This window comes from Agrilus planipennis, unplaced genomic scaffold (assembly GCF_000699045.2).
Source record: "Agrilus planipennis isolate EAB-ADULT unplaced genomic scaffold, Apla_2.0 scaffold239, whole genome shotgun sequence".
NCBI lineage: Eukaryota > Metazoa > Arthropoda > Insecta > Coleoptera > Buprestidae > Agrilus > Agrilus planipennis.
The window spans coordinates 307,344-325,486 of NW_020442381.1; the positions used below are offsets into that span (position 1 = coordinate 307,344).

Consider the following 18,143-nt stretch of genomic DNA (forward strand, 5'->3'; position numbering starts at 1 on the left):
TATGTGAAACCGAACGTCCTATTTATTTTCAAATATTCCGATTATTCCTGTTTCATTTTTGAAGCAAACAGAAATACGTTCTTTAAGTCAAACAAAATAACAACTTTTACCTTATTTTATGACCATCTGAACCCTCAGGCTTAAATATGTACGTATTCTTAACAGCAAAGATTCTAAGAATTTTACTACCATTAGAGATTTTTGTTACCATAACAAAGGAGAAAGTTGGAGCACTAGTGTTTACCAGTTAGTTAGTTTGTTTTAGTAGAGTTACTAAGCTGTTTTGCCGGGACAGTACCAACCAACCAATTATTTTACCGCTAAATTTGTCTTTTGTATATTGTATATATTTTATTCAATAAATAGTGATTATCTTTAATTAGACACATCACATTCGGAAATCATTGAAGTGACCCAATTTCCCATTAAGTTTACACTTTTAATAATTTACGAATGAAATTACTTACTTTTTGAGATATTTACAGGCTCACGTAATTAGGGATTGGTCTAATATTAAACCTGCTCCCGCAGTACCCAATTCGCTTGCATCCTCTGAAGAAATAAAGATCGTAGGAGGTAATGAAGCTGCACGAAACTCTTTACCATACCAAGTAAGCATTGAAAATAGTTGAAATGTTTGAAATTTGATCAAAATCTTGGGAGTTAATCGATATTGTATATAAAGGGTTTAATAGAAATAAGTGCCGAGCTTTGGAGGGTGTAAACTAGATGCTATAAATTATCGCACAAAGAGTACAACAGAGTGGTTAAGGGCAATAAGAAACTCAAAATAGTTTAAGATCCGAAGCCGGTCCTGTACGTGAGTTGGCAATATAGGGGTCTAGTGACGTAAAAACTCTGTAGCTATATAGATGGAGAATTGCCGTTTGTCTAATCGTAAGATTTTGGCATGTTGGCCACTTTATAGTTTGTTAGAGTTTTTGGAGGAGTTAATAACGAAAGAATAAACACTAAATAACAAGACAACAACACAACAATATATTTATAAACTTAACAAGGAAAGATGATCGGCGATAAAACTTATGAAGTGTATTAAGCAGTACCAGAAGGTAGGAAGACGGGATAATGACTGACTATGTTATCAAAAAGAAATTTTCAAAAAAATTGTGAAGAAGGGGCTAATAGTTGGTGGATGAAAGTAGGGTACTAATAGGGTAGCAATGAGATTGGAAAGTTATGAAGATGAGAAACACTTACAAATAAAATGTAGTCTCAAATCACCGAAGAAAACCCATCGTAAAATTGTAATTAGGAAAGGATGCTAATTACGGATGGCATACGGTTAGTACGCGAAGCTAAATATTAGTAGGGATTACAGGAATGTACAAGTACTTAAGGTTATTGATAATGATGGAATTGATTACAAAAGAACTTGAATAGACTGTTCTAAATATCTACACAGGAAATAATAGAAAGGTACAGATACAAAAGAATTCTGGTAGAAATATTTACATAGGCGCCGAGGTACACAGAAATATAATAATAAAAATATTGTAATAGTAATGCATTACGCGAGATCCTCAACAAAACGTAAACAGTTTAGTACTACACATGATTTCTATACTAAATAAATTAAATAAGTAGCAAATTTATCTGTAAACGACACCCTATGATGCACTGCTCTGTCGAAACCATTGACAGAAATTAACTCCGCGGCTAGAAATCAGTTAGTAGTAAAAAGTAAGGCTCGTTGTAAATAACAAGGATACAACTGCCCTATTAAAAATCGCTACACTGTTATATAGGTGGAACCAACGTTCCCTTCTATTTCCCGTGTACAACATTGGAGGTTGTTTTCTATGAACTCCAGGACTTCTCTTTTTAAAGCGGCGGTATGTCGACGTCCGCTTAGGACCCTGTAGGGTGTACATTGCTCGTTTCTCGCAACATCTGTACCCCATTTAAGGTGGTTCGCGGGTATGGAAGTCTTCGCTGAGGATGTTCGCTGTACATCAGGAACATATCACAAAGTTCTGCCATACTAAACTGTAATAATAATTAGTGATATACTGATCTAATTGCAAATGAGAGGTTGACAACGTTAAAAGGATAAATAACTTTTACAGGAAGGCCGTAACATCGTGAATTACACTAACTATTAATCTAATCTTACAATCATACTAACTATTAATCTAATCTGACAAATAACAAACAATCGATGAGCAAAGAAAGTACAAAAGAAACGCCGATGCTACTAATTCCCAGCTGATTGAAAGAGATGTTGCGTTTTCGTATTGATCGGGTCGGAATTGAATTTACCTGTAGGTACTTTCAATTGCATTTTCTTTCGGACAAAGAAACATTTACTTAATTTTCATGTTTTATAGTGCTGTATCACCTCCTCTAAGTTCAGCACTTATTTCTCTTACACCTTTAATGTATCGTAGTTGCGAAGGGGTCGCTTGACGTACGAGAGGTTTATCATTAAAACACCTATTGTCCCTTTTTTGTTATATATTCAGCACAATAGTCGTTAAATTAACTTAATAATTAACAATAAGTCGAAACCAACAAGAAATTATCAGGTAGGAGTCAAGAGCCGCTGCGGGAGATTAGGTTCAACAGTGACACCTTTACTCTTTCGGGAGGAAACTATCCGCTGTACGCGAATCTGATGGTTTGCTCTCTGTGGAGAGATTTCGGTATACAGGGTTGCAATTGTGAACTGAACGGCAGTTCGTGATGTACTCGACGATTTCCGATTATATAATCCGAGAGAAGAGTGTAAAAGGGACCGATGATTTGACCTCAATTTTTTAATATTTTTTCGATAAAGGATTTCTCACACATCATAGATGTAGAGTCAGCCACTCCGATTTACTTGGGGGTAGATACACAACGGGTGCAGTCGTTAAGAATTTTGTAAAAAAAAAATGAAGTGACCATTACTCAAACTTTTTGAGCATATGGTTTATAATGGACATATAAATATCGTTTGAAGTCATCTGACTAGAAAATATGTCTATCAATCGAGTGAAATAATAATATGTATTTTCGAAAATGTAAAATCATTTGTCCTCGATTCATCTTTGTTTTACTGTTTGGTATATTAATAGAAAAATTAGCTATCAGTGAAAATTGTCCGGCGCGCAATCAACAATTCTGTGATTGACGAACTTTCCAGCATCTGATTCTAATTACTTGTATCTGACTATTTTCATTGCAAAATTAGGTATACATATATTATACATTATATCCAATTTCCAACTTGAGTCGTTTCAGTTTCTGTTACTCCAAAATTTCAATCAACCTTAAATACAGTAACAGGGGAATCATTCTTAATCTGGGTATCGGATTGTAGGTACAACTACGGATGGTATCAAATATGTGAATAGTACCGAAATTTGATTTCTTTTAAGCGTTCAAGCAGCTATTGTTTCAACAATTATAATCTAGTTTTTGAAAGAAATAAAATCAAAATCTGCTAAATTTTGTGAAAAAGTTTATTAGTGCGTTTATTTGANTTTACAATTGCTTATATTTAATCAAATCATGAGGGTATAGTCACCTCCCCTGAGAGTATTGTTCCAGCTTTCTTTGTAAAATGGGCATGCTTTTTCACTACGAACTGCTTTGAGCTACTTTTTTGAAAAAAAAATTAATATCTCGGAAATTGTAAATTTTAGAAGTAGAAAAGCTTTATGAAAGTCTCTCTAGAATCATAAGTAGAATTCAAAATGATCGTAATATATATAAGGTTGATGTCAATTTCTGGTATAACCGGAAGACCTACATAGACGCCGTTTTTTTAATTGAGGAGACCATACCCAATAACACCATTGTATTAATTTTTAAAATTTAAGTCGAAATAGTTTCGGAAATATTCTAATAATTCATCGTGAGATACCCTGTATATGTAATGTGCACTTTATAAAAAAAAATATAAGTGAATCGAGATTAAATCATCGGTCTCCTTTGGACTCGGGCTAATACGCTCCGATAGATCACCTCATTCTTAGGACTTCACGGCTGCTTCGTGGGCATTTATCTTAATCTCCCCGTCCCTTATTTACCATCGCTTTTTTTTTGGATTCTATATAGTATTTATTTTCGTTATCGTTATATGGAATTTTTGGAATTCTGTGTCCGTCTACATCGACCATACTTTTGTGAATCTGTTTGGCGTTTCGCAAAGTCGATCCAATTTAAACGGCAATTGTACATTATACTTTCGCATTTTGAAAGTTACGTGAATTTAATTGCAGGAAAATGAAATATGGATATAATTTTGGAAATTATGTACACAATGTTACAATAAAGTTTATGAGTTCGGTTTTAGCCAAGGCGAAAATGGATTCCGAAATTTTTTTGTTGGCCCATTGGTGACAATCACCCAAATTTGGGCGATTGGTCAAATTTTGAAGGGACAGAAATCTAAGGGCTTATAATTTGTAAAATGTATTACAATTCCTTAAATTTGTAAAATGCTGGGAGGCATATAGAAAAAACTGGGTTAATTTTATGAAATGTGAAAGGGTGTAGCCAAATTCGTGGTAAACTGCTGATCTAGGTATAAACTAAAATATTTTTCCTTATATCTTTTATTATTCAGGCTTACACATTAGAGTTCAAAACTACATACTCTTCTCTTAGCCATTCATAGGAACCGCAATCCATATTCCACCGACAGTGGAATGTCTGTTCCATCAGGTGCGACTGGTTTCTACATACAATATAATATGTTTACTGATTTAGGTCGCTTTGCTACTTAATGACAAAGAAGGAGGGTATTTCTGTGGTGGATCTCTCATCAGCAGTAGATACGTGTTAACAGCTGCACATTGTTTGGCGGATGGGTAAGACATTTGCTCTTAATTGTTATCTTCATCTGCATTTTACTTTTTATTCTTTTATTAGACTTATATCAGCACAAGTGATACTTGGAGCGCATAACCTTCGTCGATCTGAATCTACCCAACAACTCATTTCGAGCACAACGTTCAAACACCATGAAAATTTTAATAATCAAACAGGACAGAATGATTTAGGCGTTATCTATCTTCCAACACCAGCCAACCTCAATCGTAACTATCTCCTAATTTTCCAATGTCTGTATATTATAATTATAATCTATAACAGGGCCGCTATTTTTAGAAGTGGTTGAGATATTGAAAGCACGCCACTGAACAGTAATGTAACGACTGGCTGCATGGGCTTTACTTAGGGTATACAAATGTTGATTTAATTTTATTAGTTACACATACCCTTGAGCTAAACAATTTATGAGATTAACTTCTTGAAATAGCGGCCTTACTACAGCATCTTCGATTATTTTTGCACTTATCATTTTTTGGTGTCTATTCTGCTTCCTCTGTAACTTTTTACCAAAGTAAATTAAATTTGCCGCAGAGTACGTTCAACTGATAGCACTTCCTAGTAGAGCTGACGTTTCGAATAGTTTCGCAGGATCGGAGGCAGTAGCAAGTGGTTGGGGATTGTTTTCTAGTTCTTCTGACGATCTGAGTGACGTATTGCGATATGTCGACGTTCCGGTTATAGCAAACGACGTGTGTCAAGAAAACTTCGGTTCGTTCATTACCAACTCGATAATTTGTTCTGGAGGAGTGGATAAAGGCATTTGCTCTGGAGACTCAGGCGGACCTCTTGTCGTCAGTAATCAATTGGTAAATAGATAGATAGATAATAGCTTTGTTAACAAAATTGTTATTCTTATTTACATTAGATGTATGTGTGTGTCTAAAGTAATTCCTCCTCTCTAACTTCCACTTTTCTACTATTGGTCCTTTTCCCTTTTCACCTTTTCTTTTTACTGTATTTAATTGTATCTTGTGTTATGTACGAGGTGGAACCCAATAATCAACCACTGATATAATTATAATTATAAGTATTTAATTGGTGTAGACAATCGTATGCAGAAGATACAACATACATTACCAACGTAATACAGAGAGCGGCCTTTCGTATGTATATGCCCTTTCGACGGTCAGCACAGCTCTCTCGTGTTATCACTTGAGACTGATCTTCTTTGTCGACCTTGTAGCATACACATACCCAAGTGCCGATACATTACATCTTGTCTTTTACTTTTAAGTATTCTTTAAATAGATTGCTTCCCTCTTTTCTAATTTTTTCGCCATTTTTCTTGTCTTATTTGCCATCTTTTCTTTGCCTGTTTCTAATTTTGGTAGGTAGCTTGGTGTTGTTTGATCAAGCCTGAGAATCCATTTTATGTATTTGTTTTGTACTCCTTCGATTACTATATGCTCTGACTATCCCCATTTTCCGCACCATATATCAGTATACTTTCTACCAGTACTCCAAATAAATACATTTTCTTTTCCCAACTTTCCTTGAAATTCCTTTCAGATATGCTCTATACGTTCTCTAAGACTGCAGACACTTTTTTTTAAGTTTCCTATTTGTTCTTCCTTTCTATTGTTCTTCTGTATGAAGTAGCCTAGGTAGTTGTGAATTTTACTTCTTCAATTTCTTTTCCTTCCCATGTAAATAATATTTTTTTTTGCTCTTCCACCACCTTTTCTGTCTCTCATTATTTTCGATTTATCCGTGTTCATCTTTAGGCCTCTTTCTGCGATGTATCTTCCCAATTTTCTCATCATTTCCGTCATACACTCTTAATTGTTCATCATCAATACTATATCTTCCGCATAAGATACAGTCCATACTTTCTTCATTCCTATGGTCACTCCCATTTGAATTTTCCAAGAGCTGTACGGTAAGGGACATTCTTTAATTTCCGTTAATCGTGTCAATTTTTTGAGAAATTCATGCGTTAGTGTACCTCTATTCTCTACCATAATTCATAAAAATATTCGTAAATATTTGCCTATTTACAGATTTACAATTTCCTCTCATCGTGAATCACCTGCCAAATCACAAAGTGAAAGATCTGTTTCATAGCATTTGTAAATATGTGATGCAGATATCAATTTGTTTATTCTTTTTCTATCTGCAAAAGGAGTTCTATAATTCAGTGAATATGCCGTTCTATCTGATTTTTTATTTAAAACGATATAGTGAAAATGATCAGCAATCTAATAAAGTCAGCTTGAAAATGATTTACATAGATTCAACAATATTGCTATAATAAAATATCCCTTGTTATGTCTATTACAGGTTGGTGTAGCTTCATTTGTAGGTGAATGGGGTTGCTATGCTGGGTATCCAAGCGCTTTCACAAGGGTGTCATCATTTTTAGACTGGATCTCAGCAAACACAGATGCTGTTATTTCTTAAATAACTGACAAATATTACATTTATTGTTACTAAATAGATCTTTATCTATCTATATTCTACCTGTATCTATATATAATATATAAAACAGTAAAAGAATATCTAATTACTTTAATGCCTAGTTCCAATACTAAGTAAGTAATACAATTATGAAGGTCTTCCGGTAACATGCGAGAGATGCAGATTTAATGCGTAGAATGTTATTAGGCGGCCCATACACCTACAATAATTTTGCACAATATTTTTATTGTGCAATAATATTTAGCAATAAGATTGACAAGCCATTCGCGTCAATATTTTCATGCGAGAAACATGTCTGATGACGAAGCCGTGCTAGTGATTTTGTTGAATACAGGAAAAAAAGAAGAAAACGAATGTGTGCCAAAGAATGGTTTAACAAAAGACCAGTCTACACTCACGATTACAAAAAATATATGTGAATGGATATTGCAAAGTTCGAAGAATTGCTGCAATCAGTGAAACTTCTGATAGAGAAAAAAAACACAGTTATGAAGGAGGCGATTTTACCATATCAACATTTATCTATAACTTTGCGTTATTTAGCAACTGGAAATATTTCCGAGGACTTAAAATTTAGAATTGCTATTTCCCCATAAGCTTTTAGCATTACCACTATGGAAACCTGTGAAGCAATAATACAAGTTCTCAAAGATTCTCCCTTTCCTTGCCTTTACCGAATTATTCGCCAGTGCAAGGAAAGCATATTGCGCAATAAAATTTAAGCTTTAAACTTCTGTTCAATCATTGCGCAATTTTTCAATATTATCCCTACACCGCTAATAAAATTGTGCAATCATCTATCTCTTGTGCAATATTATTGTAGGTGTACGGGCCGCCTTAGTCTGTGTGGCTGGCGAATTAGGATGATAGTTGAGATCGGGTTGCTGTTTTCAGTGGTTCAATTAATGAATTTGATGCGATTCGGGATGGGAGTAATGTCGATGTTGTAGTAGGTATAATGTTTCAAAAAATGAAAACCGATTAATAAGTCTCGTGGTATGTGAATGTTTTTTCGTTGTGGTTAGTGAAATCGAACGGTAATCTAAGAAGCGTTTGGCATACTTTCTGTATGTATATAGAAGTGTTCCCGTATTGTAAGTTTTAATTCGCCCGTTTATTTATGAAATTAAGTTCGCGCGATTCTAAATGTTTAAATCTTTAACAAGCCGTTTCGTCGTATGCTTGTGATGTGATTCCTAGATATTTGATTTCTTTTTGCAAATTTACTCGTTATCGACGAAGTGTAACAAAAGGATGAAGTGGAGAATTAAAAAAAAACTTCTTAAATTTAAAAATTATAATACGACTACTGTCAGGAGTAGTCAAAAGTATCAGTACTTATAGAATACGAAGTAAGTAAAGGTTGAAAAATAGAGATTATTTAATAAGGGTAAAAGAAAGAGATAATGTAAATGAAAGTGAAAAGAATTACAGTTGGACATGGAATATATAAATTACATATATGTATACCTAAAGGGACATGGGTACATGCAAATTAAANAGCGCTTTCACAAGGGTGTCATCATTTTTAGACTGGATCTCAGCAAACACTGATGCTGTTATTTCTTAAGCAACTGACAAATATTACAGTTATTGGTACTAAATAAATCTTTAGTAAAAGAATAGCTAATCACTTTAATGCCTAGTTCCAATACTAAGAATTAATTAATACAATTATGAAGGTCTTCCGGTCTTAAATAATTTTCTATTATTTTTAATTTGGAGAAGCTTCTTCCTGTAGAAGTTACAGAAACGAGTAGAATTAGTAATAGTTTTAGAGCTATCACACCATTAAGGAAAATTCAGAGGGCTTTATTGTATTAGGGGATCTTTGGACTAGAAATTATTAGGTATCATTTAAAATAACTTTTCACGGACTTTTCTCAGAGGGAAAATTTTCTTAATCTTATAGTATATAGGTAACGATTTCCTGGTCGGTGAACCGCATATTCAAGAATATGAAAATAATAAATAAACCAGGCAATCAGACAGTGAAGGTTGTTTCTTAGAAAAATGTCAAGGGTATAGAAGTATAGAGCGAGAGGGTGAATAATATGAGTAAAGAAGAGCAAGATGTTGTTCAATTGAGCGAGCTGCGACAGTGTTGAACCGCATAACAATTTTTTTTTAGTAAATACCAAATCTTCAACCTAAAAAAGTAAATTTGTACCCCTTCCGAAAGTGCGGCCCCGAGCCCAGAATAGAAAAACTTAAAAGTAGTAACAGCAGTTAGGTGTCAACGGGGCGGTTAGACATAGTACCGTTATCGGGGTCGTCGATGGCAGACTAATAACGGACGGTGAAGGTGAAAAATAATAATCAGTAAAGGAAGGACAAGGGATGGATAAACAGTACAGAGGCGTCGGGAAGAATTCGGGTCGCTGCGAGAAATCCGGCATGATACGTACTAGACCAGGGGTCGGAAACCTGCGGCTCGCGAGCCACATGCGACTCTTTGGATGTGAAGCTGCGGCTCTTTAGTTCCATACAAAAATATTATTTATTTTATCAAAAACAAAAACATTTAAAAATCGTTCTGAATTGATTAACGAGGATTACACACTGATTCTATCTCTCAGCCACTTGTTCAGGTCGGACGAAGGAAGCTGGCGAGCGGCCGCGTAAGTACTTGCCCATTTATGACCTATTTGGGTAAGTCACTTGGAACCGATACACAAATAAGCTTTCAGTAGGCGTAAATTATAATATTAATAGGAAATCTCTTTCACTGTCACCCACATCAACAATTAGTTCTTCTGTTTGTCCGCTTATTACTTGCTCACTGATCCCTATTTTTAAATATTTAATCTACGCCCCTGATAGGAATACTGAAGAAAAAGGGCTGCAATCGTTATACCTAAAACTGCCTACTTTTGACACCGCGCATCCACGCCATTTTAAAATTTCCGCCAGCTTCCAGCGTCAGGCCTGTGCTCGCTTTTCACCGCATCCCAATTGTCTTCCAGACCGCTACAGTGAGGTGAAGAAGTTGGCATGTAGAGTGCTGACTATCTTCGAATCGACATATTCGTGCGAGCAAGCCCTTACATGAATATAATTTAAAGTAAAGTAAGAAGCCAACTAATAAATGAAAACTTAGAGTCGTGCTTGAAACTTAAAACAACAAGTTATTAGCCAAATTTATCCAAACTTTCTAAAACGATGCAAAGCCAAAACTCCCATTGAATTTGTTTACTTAATTGTTTGTTATTGAAGTACAAGTTAGTGTTGTAAATAAATAGATATTTTTTCTTATGAATAAATAGATATTCTTTCTTNGGGGAGGACTCGGCTCTCTCCGAAAAATCCGGGATGACACGGAGTAGACGATTAGCAATGACAACTTGATAACATGGGCACACGTCTCTCTATGGCGAGGTAACTATATTACTCACGGTTTCTGATCTACAATTTTTCAACACCCGTCAGGATCCACACCAAAAAAACACGAGATGGTGGACTACACACTTCAACAGACTTGTGTCATGTTAAACGAGCACAAACAAAGAAGCTCTCTCAGGCTATAATACAGAGTCAGCGAATTTCTCGACTCAGCAATGCCACAGTCAATCAAGCTAGTCCCTCTCTTCTTTGCTAGGGTACGTGAAATGCCAGAGACGGATCCTTCCTTGGGTCCAGTGGGACTTTTACACTAAAATTGGTTGTCCTTTCCTCTATGCGTATCGCGCTTCACGACTTCCCTTTACGTTTCGAAAGAAATAAAACCAGAGGGACGAGAAGTTCTATCTCCGTTCTTCTACTCAAGCTGCTAATAACCTATCCTTCTCGTATTCTGTAAAATGCAAAGATTCGCATTCTCGGTGTCCTGTTACTTGCCCTCTACAACCCCAAACATTTCCAGCGACCAACTTTCTCTCCTACAATCTATCTACATATAACCCGATCTCGCTCATGGTTGAATACTAACCAGATAACTGCTGACCCTAGTTGGAGCTACGAACTTGACGCAAAAATGCACGATTTTAAGATGAGGATTGTCTTTGTCTTACTCGTTGGTTGAAAAAAAAATATTTAAAAGAATTATAAAATGCTACTCTGATTGCGTATAATCTCAGTTAATACGTATTTAAGAAGCAAATTGGTTAATAAAATCTAGACAAAAAAGAGAAACCGAAAATAACTAAAACAAATACCTACATATCTGTATAAATTGACAAAAAGAAAATAAAAAAACCATCAGTAAATTATTATAAATTTTGTAACACCCGAGTATGGACGGTTGCAGTTCCTTGTAACCTGACCTGACACCTTACTCACATTGTTTTATCACGCAGTGAATTGTTATATTAAAATTCACCTGCGGAGGGATTTTTACTGAATCCCCATCTGGAGCGTTATGAGTCCTTATCACTCCCTTCGCAACTGCTTTAGTTTGATAAAAGTCCCCTACTTCTTTTGGACTCTGTTGTTAACTATATTACGATCCCTTCATTTGTTTAGGCTAACACTTGGTGCTAATTGTACTTTATTTATATAACTATGTTCTAATGTATTGATTGACCTTAATGCATTTTACTTTTTGCATTGCATATAGCAGTATGCTCTGTATACTGAATAACGAAATGTTTTTGTTCAACCATATTTTTGCCGGGACGGGAGCGCCTTAGATTAGTGCGGTGCACCATAAAGCCATATGATGGATATATTATTGTTTTTACAACTTTCCACAATAGTTGGCGTTAGATATAAATATATAATATTATATACAATATGTGTAACGTTTCATTCAATAGCAATAATCGTTTATTTGCAATATCTGATTCAGTGAAGAACTCAGTTGCTTAAGAAATAACAGCATCACTATTTGCTGCGATCCAGTCTAAAAATGATGTTACCCTTGACAAGACGTTTGGATCCCCAGCATCGCAACCACCATTGCTTATAAACGAAATTACACCAACCTGTAACAGACAACAAAGAATAGCAATATTGTTATACCCATATCAAGTAAATTGGTAGTAATTTTCTTAAATGTCCACTCACTCGTTTTGATTAGAAAAAAAGCGGGTAGAATGTATCACAGATATTTATCTCTCATCATCAGTCCTAAGACTGGTTGGACACGCATTGCAACTCCACTCTTTCATATCCTGAGCTAATTTTTTAAAACTAGAACATCCCACATCTTTAACAATTTGTGAACAGTAATCTAATCTAGGTCTACTTCTACTTCTCTTAATTTCTGTTTCTGCCTCTAATATGTCTCTGACTAGAAATTTATGCCTGAGAAAGTGTCCTACCAACCTATCTCGTCTATTTCTTATCGACATCCATAGAATCCTTTGTTCTTCTATTCTTTCTAACATCTCTTTATTTCTAACCTTCTCTATTAACGTTATCTTCATCATTCGCCCGTAACGCCACATTTCGAACGCTTTTAACCTCTTCTATTCCGCCACGCCCACTGTCCATGTTTCGCACCTATATAGCGCCAGGCTCCAAACATACACCTTTTCTTTTTCGAATTTCTAAGTTAACCGTTCGCGAGCATAGAAGTGACTTCTTTTCATTGAAAGCGAATCACGCTATCCCACGCTTTATATCTCTAATACTCCTTCTGTCCTAACTTATCTGACTTCCTAGGTACTTAAAATCAGCCACTTCTTCTAATGTTTCGTCTCCTATCTTTATATTCTCTCTGTATATTAAAAATAAATTTCAGTCTCTATTACATATTTACAAGCAAATGGCAACGAGGTAAGAATGTTATGAAACATATCTTGTCCTTAACCATTACCACTCATCCCAAAGTCTCAAATTCTCAATGGGAGACGCAGTGCTACCAATAATCTAGCCTGGAGTATATACACACAAAAAAAAATTGATTTAATGATTTTAAACGAATATGTACTTACCAATTTTCCACTGGCAACAAGAGGCCCGCCTGAATCTCCAAAGCAAACCCCTTTTTTGCCCACTCCTCCAGAACAAATGTTTGAGTTTCTAACGAACGAATTGAACGTTTGCTTGCACACGTCGTTTGATATAACATTTACATTGACATATCGCAATACGTCACTGATATCGGTAGCAGACTGAGAAATGTATCCCCATCCACTTATTATCGCCTGAGATCCTACGAAACTGTTTGAAGCATCGGCTCTACTCGGAAGTGTTATCAGTTGAACGTACTCTGGGAATAATGGAATTAAAACACAAAGTAAAATACTAATGAAATTTAAAAGTACAAATAGGGAGAGCAGAACAGATGGAAAAATTGATAAGTGCAAAAGTAATTTATTGCAGAGGCTACATTACGATGACTCAACTTCTTTACGTTTTCTCATATATAACTATTGAATGGAAAGTTAGGCAAAATTTTAATAAATTCTACGAAACTTTGCCTATCGAGTGATTTTATTTTTACTTCAGTAGGTCACTTAATAATTGGACATAATTAATTAAAATTTAAAATAAAGTAAATTAGTAGTAAAGGTAATTACGATTGAGATTGGCTGGTGTTGGAAGATAGACGATGCCTAAATCATTTACTAGTGTTTCGTCACTATAACCTTCATGGAATTTGAATGTGGATGTTAGAATGCGTTGTTGGGTAGATTCTCTGTGACCAATGTTATGTGCTCCTAGTATTACTTCCAATGATATAAGGCCGCTAACAATAAGAAAAATAAAAAGCAAAATGCAACAGAATATATCGAATAATGAAGATAACAATTAACAATGCCTTACTCGTCGTACAAACAATGCGCAGCTGTTAACACGTATCTTTGGGTAATAAGAGATCCTCCACAGATACTTTGGAAATAATCGAAAATAAGGTTCACGGCAACCTAAATAAATNCTTGTACCGTAACCACGGATTTATCTATATATATATAAAAGAAAGTCGTTTTAGTTACACTATTTTTAACTCAAGAACGGCTGAACCGATTTGGCTGAAAATTGGTGTGGAGATGGTGGTAACAAAACGCAACTGACAGCTGAACGTAATGTTGTCTATGGTCAAGTATGGTGTTTTATTTATAGTCAGATTTACCTGAAACTTGGCTTTATTGCATTTTCGTATAAAATTAGTGACATACATAGTTATTTCAACATTTTACAAAATTCAACCTCTTTAGGAAACTGAAAGGGGTTTGTAAAGATTGAATGTTTGTTTTTGGTCCGATTTACTTGAAAGTAGTTAAAAAATTCAATCTCTGTTAGGAGGGAGGAGTGTTGAAGAGGAGTTGAATTGTTTAAATGGAACATATACTATTTGTGGTTAGATTTGTTTGAAACTTGGTTTTAATGGTCTATCATTTAATTTCTAAAAGATCTCCACATTTTAAAAAGTTCAACCTCCAAAAGGGAGGAGAGGTAAAAAGGCGTAGCAATTTTTGTTTGGGACATACTTTATTTGTGGTTGAATTTACTTGAAACTTGGTATATATGCTGTTTGATATTATTAATCAAATGAAAAGAGGTTGCAACGTTTCCATGGGGTACATTTTATTTGAATTAGGATTTACTCGGAGGTTGCCCATTGTTGAAATTAAGCAAATAAGTTTTATTCTTCGTTCGCGAAAACGAATTTTTAAAAACAAAATTTATTTATTGAAAAAGACTTACAAATTATAATAGAATTACAATGTAATAACCACTTGGTTCAGTAATATAATTGTCTGGCACAACACTGACCAATTGTCCGTTGCCTACCTCTTATATAGCAAGTCCATTGTTATCTTTATCGACGTCACACAAGTTGATAAGGTGGCTGTTCATAGATCCATAACTAATACGTGTTTTGGCAATTTTTAAAAATCAACCCTTAGGATGAAATGTTGTTGCTACGTTTGTATTTGAAATATAAGATGGCGACATTACATACAATTAAAACGTTGTAAGGGTGAATTGGGAGTTAAAAGGTTATGGAGAAACAATATTAATTTCTGCGAGCGAAGCCGCAGGGAAAAGCTAGTATTTATATAAATAACAATTTACCCTTGTATTTCNTTTTTTGTCTTCATAGGTGACTCAAAGGACAGTATAGATGGATAAATTTTCAAACATTTACGAACATTTTTTTAATGAAGTGTTACTTAATATGAGATTTTTCTAACTTGAAAGAAAGAGATGTGATTTGATCACGGTCAATGCCCTTATCCATTATCACCTATCTATCGCTGGTTGGTAGTGAAAGTTTCAGTGAAAAAGTGGTTCATAAATATACACACATTCACATGTGTTCAATTTAATATTGTCAAATTGATATGTATTTACCAATTTTCCACTGACGACAAGAGGTCCGCCTGAATCTCCAGAGCAAGCTCCTTTACGGCCTGCTCCTCCAGAACAAATGATTTTGTTTGTAACTTGCGAACCGAGCGCATCTCTGCACACGTTATTTGCAATAATGGAAACATTTATATATCGTAATACGTCACTGATACCGGGATTAGATTGAGAAGTGTATCCCCAACCACTTGCTACTGCTTGAGATCCTACGAAACTTTTTGAAACGTCAGCTCTACTTGGAAGTGCTATCAGTTGAACGTACTCTGTGAAAATTTTAAATTAGTTTGGTAAAAAAGCAAAGATAAATTACAGAATTTATAGGAACGTTTATAGAGAGTAGATTCGATCCAAGAAATGATTAGTGCAAAAATTAAATTACGGAAGAGATCACTTTAGAATGACTTTATTTCAACTTCTTCAAGCTTCCATTATATGTCTATTAAACCATCATTGGAAAACCTGAAGAAGTGAAAAAAAGTCCACGAAGCGGTGCCTATCGAATTGAAATTTAGTTTAGTATAAAGTAAATTATTACGATTGAGATTGGCTGGTGTTGGAAGATAGACGACGCCTAAATCATTCTGCGCTGGTTGATTATTATACTGTTCATGTACTTTGAACGTGGAGGTTGGAATGCGTTGTTGGGTAGATTCTCTTTGACGAATGTTATGCGCTCCCAGAATTACTTCCAATGATACAAGGCTAATAAGAAAAAGAAAAAGCTAAAGTATATTGAGCAGTTAAGATAACAATTAAGAGCAAATTTCTTACTCATCTACCAAGCAATGTGCAGCAGTTAACACGTATCTTCTAGATATAAGAGATGCTCCACAGAAACTCGTGTATGTATCGTAAATAAGCCTCAAAAAGACCTAAATAAATAAAAATATTTTAGTGTAGACCAGAAGTATAGCCCTGAAGGTATTCAAATTTATTCGCGCTGTACGTTCGCATCTCCAGTCCCATTAAATTCCATTTCTTTAAAATACTATATCTCACAGAATTTCACATCCTGTACATTTTACATCTAAATTTTAACCTTTCTGGATCCTTGCTAATCAAACTTTTGGGATCAGTATGATAGTTTTGATCAAATAATTTTGAATGCTTACTTGATATGGTAAGGAGTTTGGCGAAGCTTCATTTCCTCCCACAATCCTTATATCTTCGGAGAATGCAAGCTTATGAGGTCCTGTTGGAGCTATTTTATGAGTAGGTGTAACTTTAGACCAATTACTAGTTACGTGAGCCTGTAAAAAGCTTAAAATTAATTCTTAATTGATCTAGACTACTAAATTAATATCACTAAGTTACCGTTACTACGAAAAATGTAATGAAAATTAAGCCAATTTCCTTCATCTCTGCTTCTGATACAGATACTGCAGATATCATATTAGAAACTCGTTATAAAGTTATCTTCAAGGTACTTCTGTTTGTCGATAAAATTCTTGATACGCTTTTGATCAGGTAGCATCGATTTGATAAACGATGTTTTCAAATTGTCTTGTAATAAGTGTTGCCTAAAACAAATCTCTAAGATGTTCAAGTTAGTTTTACAATTTGAAAACATCGTAAGGTAGTAAATATTAGCAAGGCAGGTAAAAAAAATTTCCCCGTTTTCATTGCTACTTTTTAATTGTAATATGGAAGATACAATTAATGCTATTAAATACAGGACAACTGTATGAATCGGCAAATACGGATTAGAATGCTTAAATTTGCGGAAGATACAGCAGTATAAGCATCTAGGAGGGGCGAATTATAGAATTTATGTAAAATACAAGCGGCATTAACAAAAGAAAATAAAACAAAATTATTGGTACTTAGGGGATGCAAAAGTAAGGTTAATGCTATAATAATATAGAAATTGGAGAGGAGAAACAACATGAAGCCGCTAATTTTCGATATCTTGGGAGTCAGATGCTCAGGATGGAAAAAGCGTTGAAGGTATGAAACAAACAAACAACAACGCAGGGTCGGATCGCCTTTAACAAAAATATATCACTTTTGTGCTCTGGATAGATTTCTTTGGAAATTGAAAAAGATTATTAAAAGTGTGTTTGGAGCACGGCTATGTATGGGTGGGAAAAGGGTAGGATAGGCGCTACGGAAAAAAAAAGTTGGAAGTGTTCAGGATAAAAAATACCATGTATAGAAAATGACCATTCTGTTTTATTTATTTTTTCTTAAGAAGGAAGGCCGAAAACATTTTAAATAACAACGTCCTGTAATTATAATCAAACCAAAAAGAATAAAATTCATTGTTAGTGTATCTTTGCAGGCATTCACGCCCGTCGCATCGTCTGTAGTGTGCGTTAGAAACGGAAGTGTCATAACGGAAACAGAAGTGGAAACTGAAGTAAACAGTAAATTTTTGCGGAATTTTTTTTAATTTGGTTGTGCGTCCTTTCCGCGAATAGTTCGTTACAAATTTTGCATTTAGCACTTGCATCGTTAACATCAACAAAATAATCCCAAATGGAACTCCTTTTTTGCTTCAAAATTTCACAGTAAACTTAAAATTTACACCACCGACGAAACACTATACAAAATAAATAAACGGTATGACTTAAATTTATATTATTAAAATTTAAAATCAAAATAGGAAACCAATAGAATGGAATACA

General features: G+C 34.7%; 2 protein-coding genes across 2 annotated transcripts in view; one reads left to right on the forward strand and one right to left on the reverse strand.

Annotated features, from left to right (window-relative positions):
* Positions 1–7,299, forward strand: part of LOC108741717 (brachyurin-like) — a 16,940-nt gene extending 9,641 nt beyond the window's left edge. Inside the window, exons 3-6 of the mRNA XM_025980095.1 lie at positions 4,717–4,817; positions 4,879–5,045; positions 5,371–5,645; positions 7,120–7,299. Coding sequence (XP_025835880.1) covers positions 4,717–4,817; positions 4,879–5,045; positions 5,371–5,645; positions 7,120–7,239 — 663 coding nt within the window. The 3' untranslated portion in view covers positions 7,240–7,299. The remainder of the gene's footprint in view (positions 1–4,716; positions 4,818–4,878; positions 5,046–5,370; positions 5,646–7,119) is intronic.
* Positions 7,300–11,993: 4,694 nt separating this feature from the next.
* LOC112906253 (chymotrypsin-like) lies at positions 11,994–16,917 on the reverse strand. The gene is made up of 8 exons (XM_025980100.1): positions 16,831–16,917; positions 16,629–16,766; positions 16,288–16,388; positions 16,052–16,218; positions 15,449–15,779; positions 13,722–13,891; positions 13,134–13,411; positions 11,994–12,179 (listed from the first exon to the last, which is right to left on the reverse strand). The coding sequence occupies exons 1-8, from the start codon at positions 16,906–16,908 to the stop codon at positions 12,060–12,062; spliced, it is 1,383 nt and encodes a 460-aa protein (XP_025835885.1). The 5' UTR covers positions 16,909–16,917; the 3' UTR covers positions 11,994–12,059.
* Between the last annotated feature and the right edge of the window lie 1,226 nt (positions 16,918–18,143).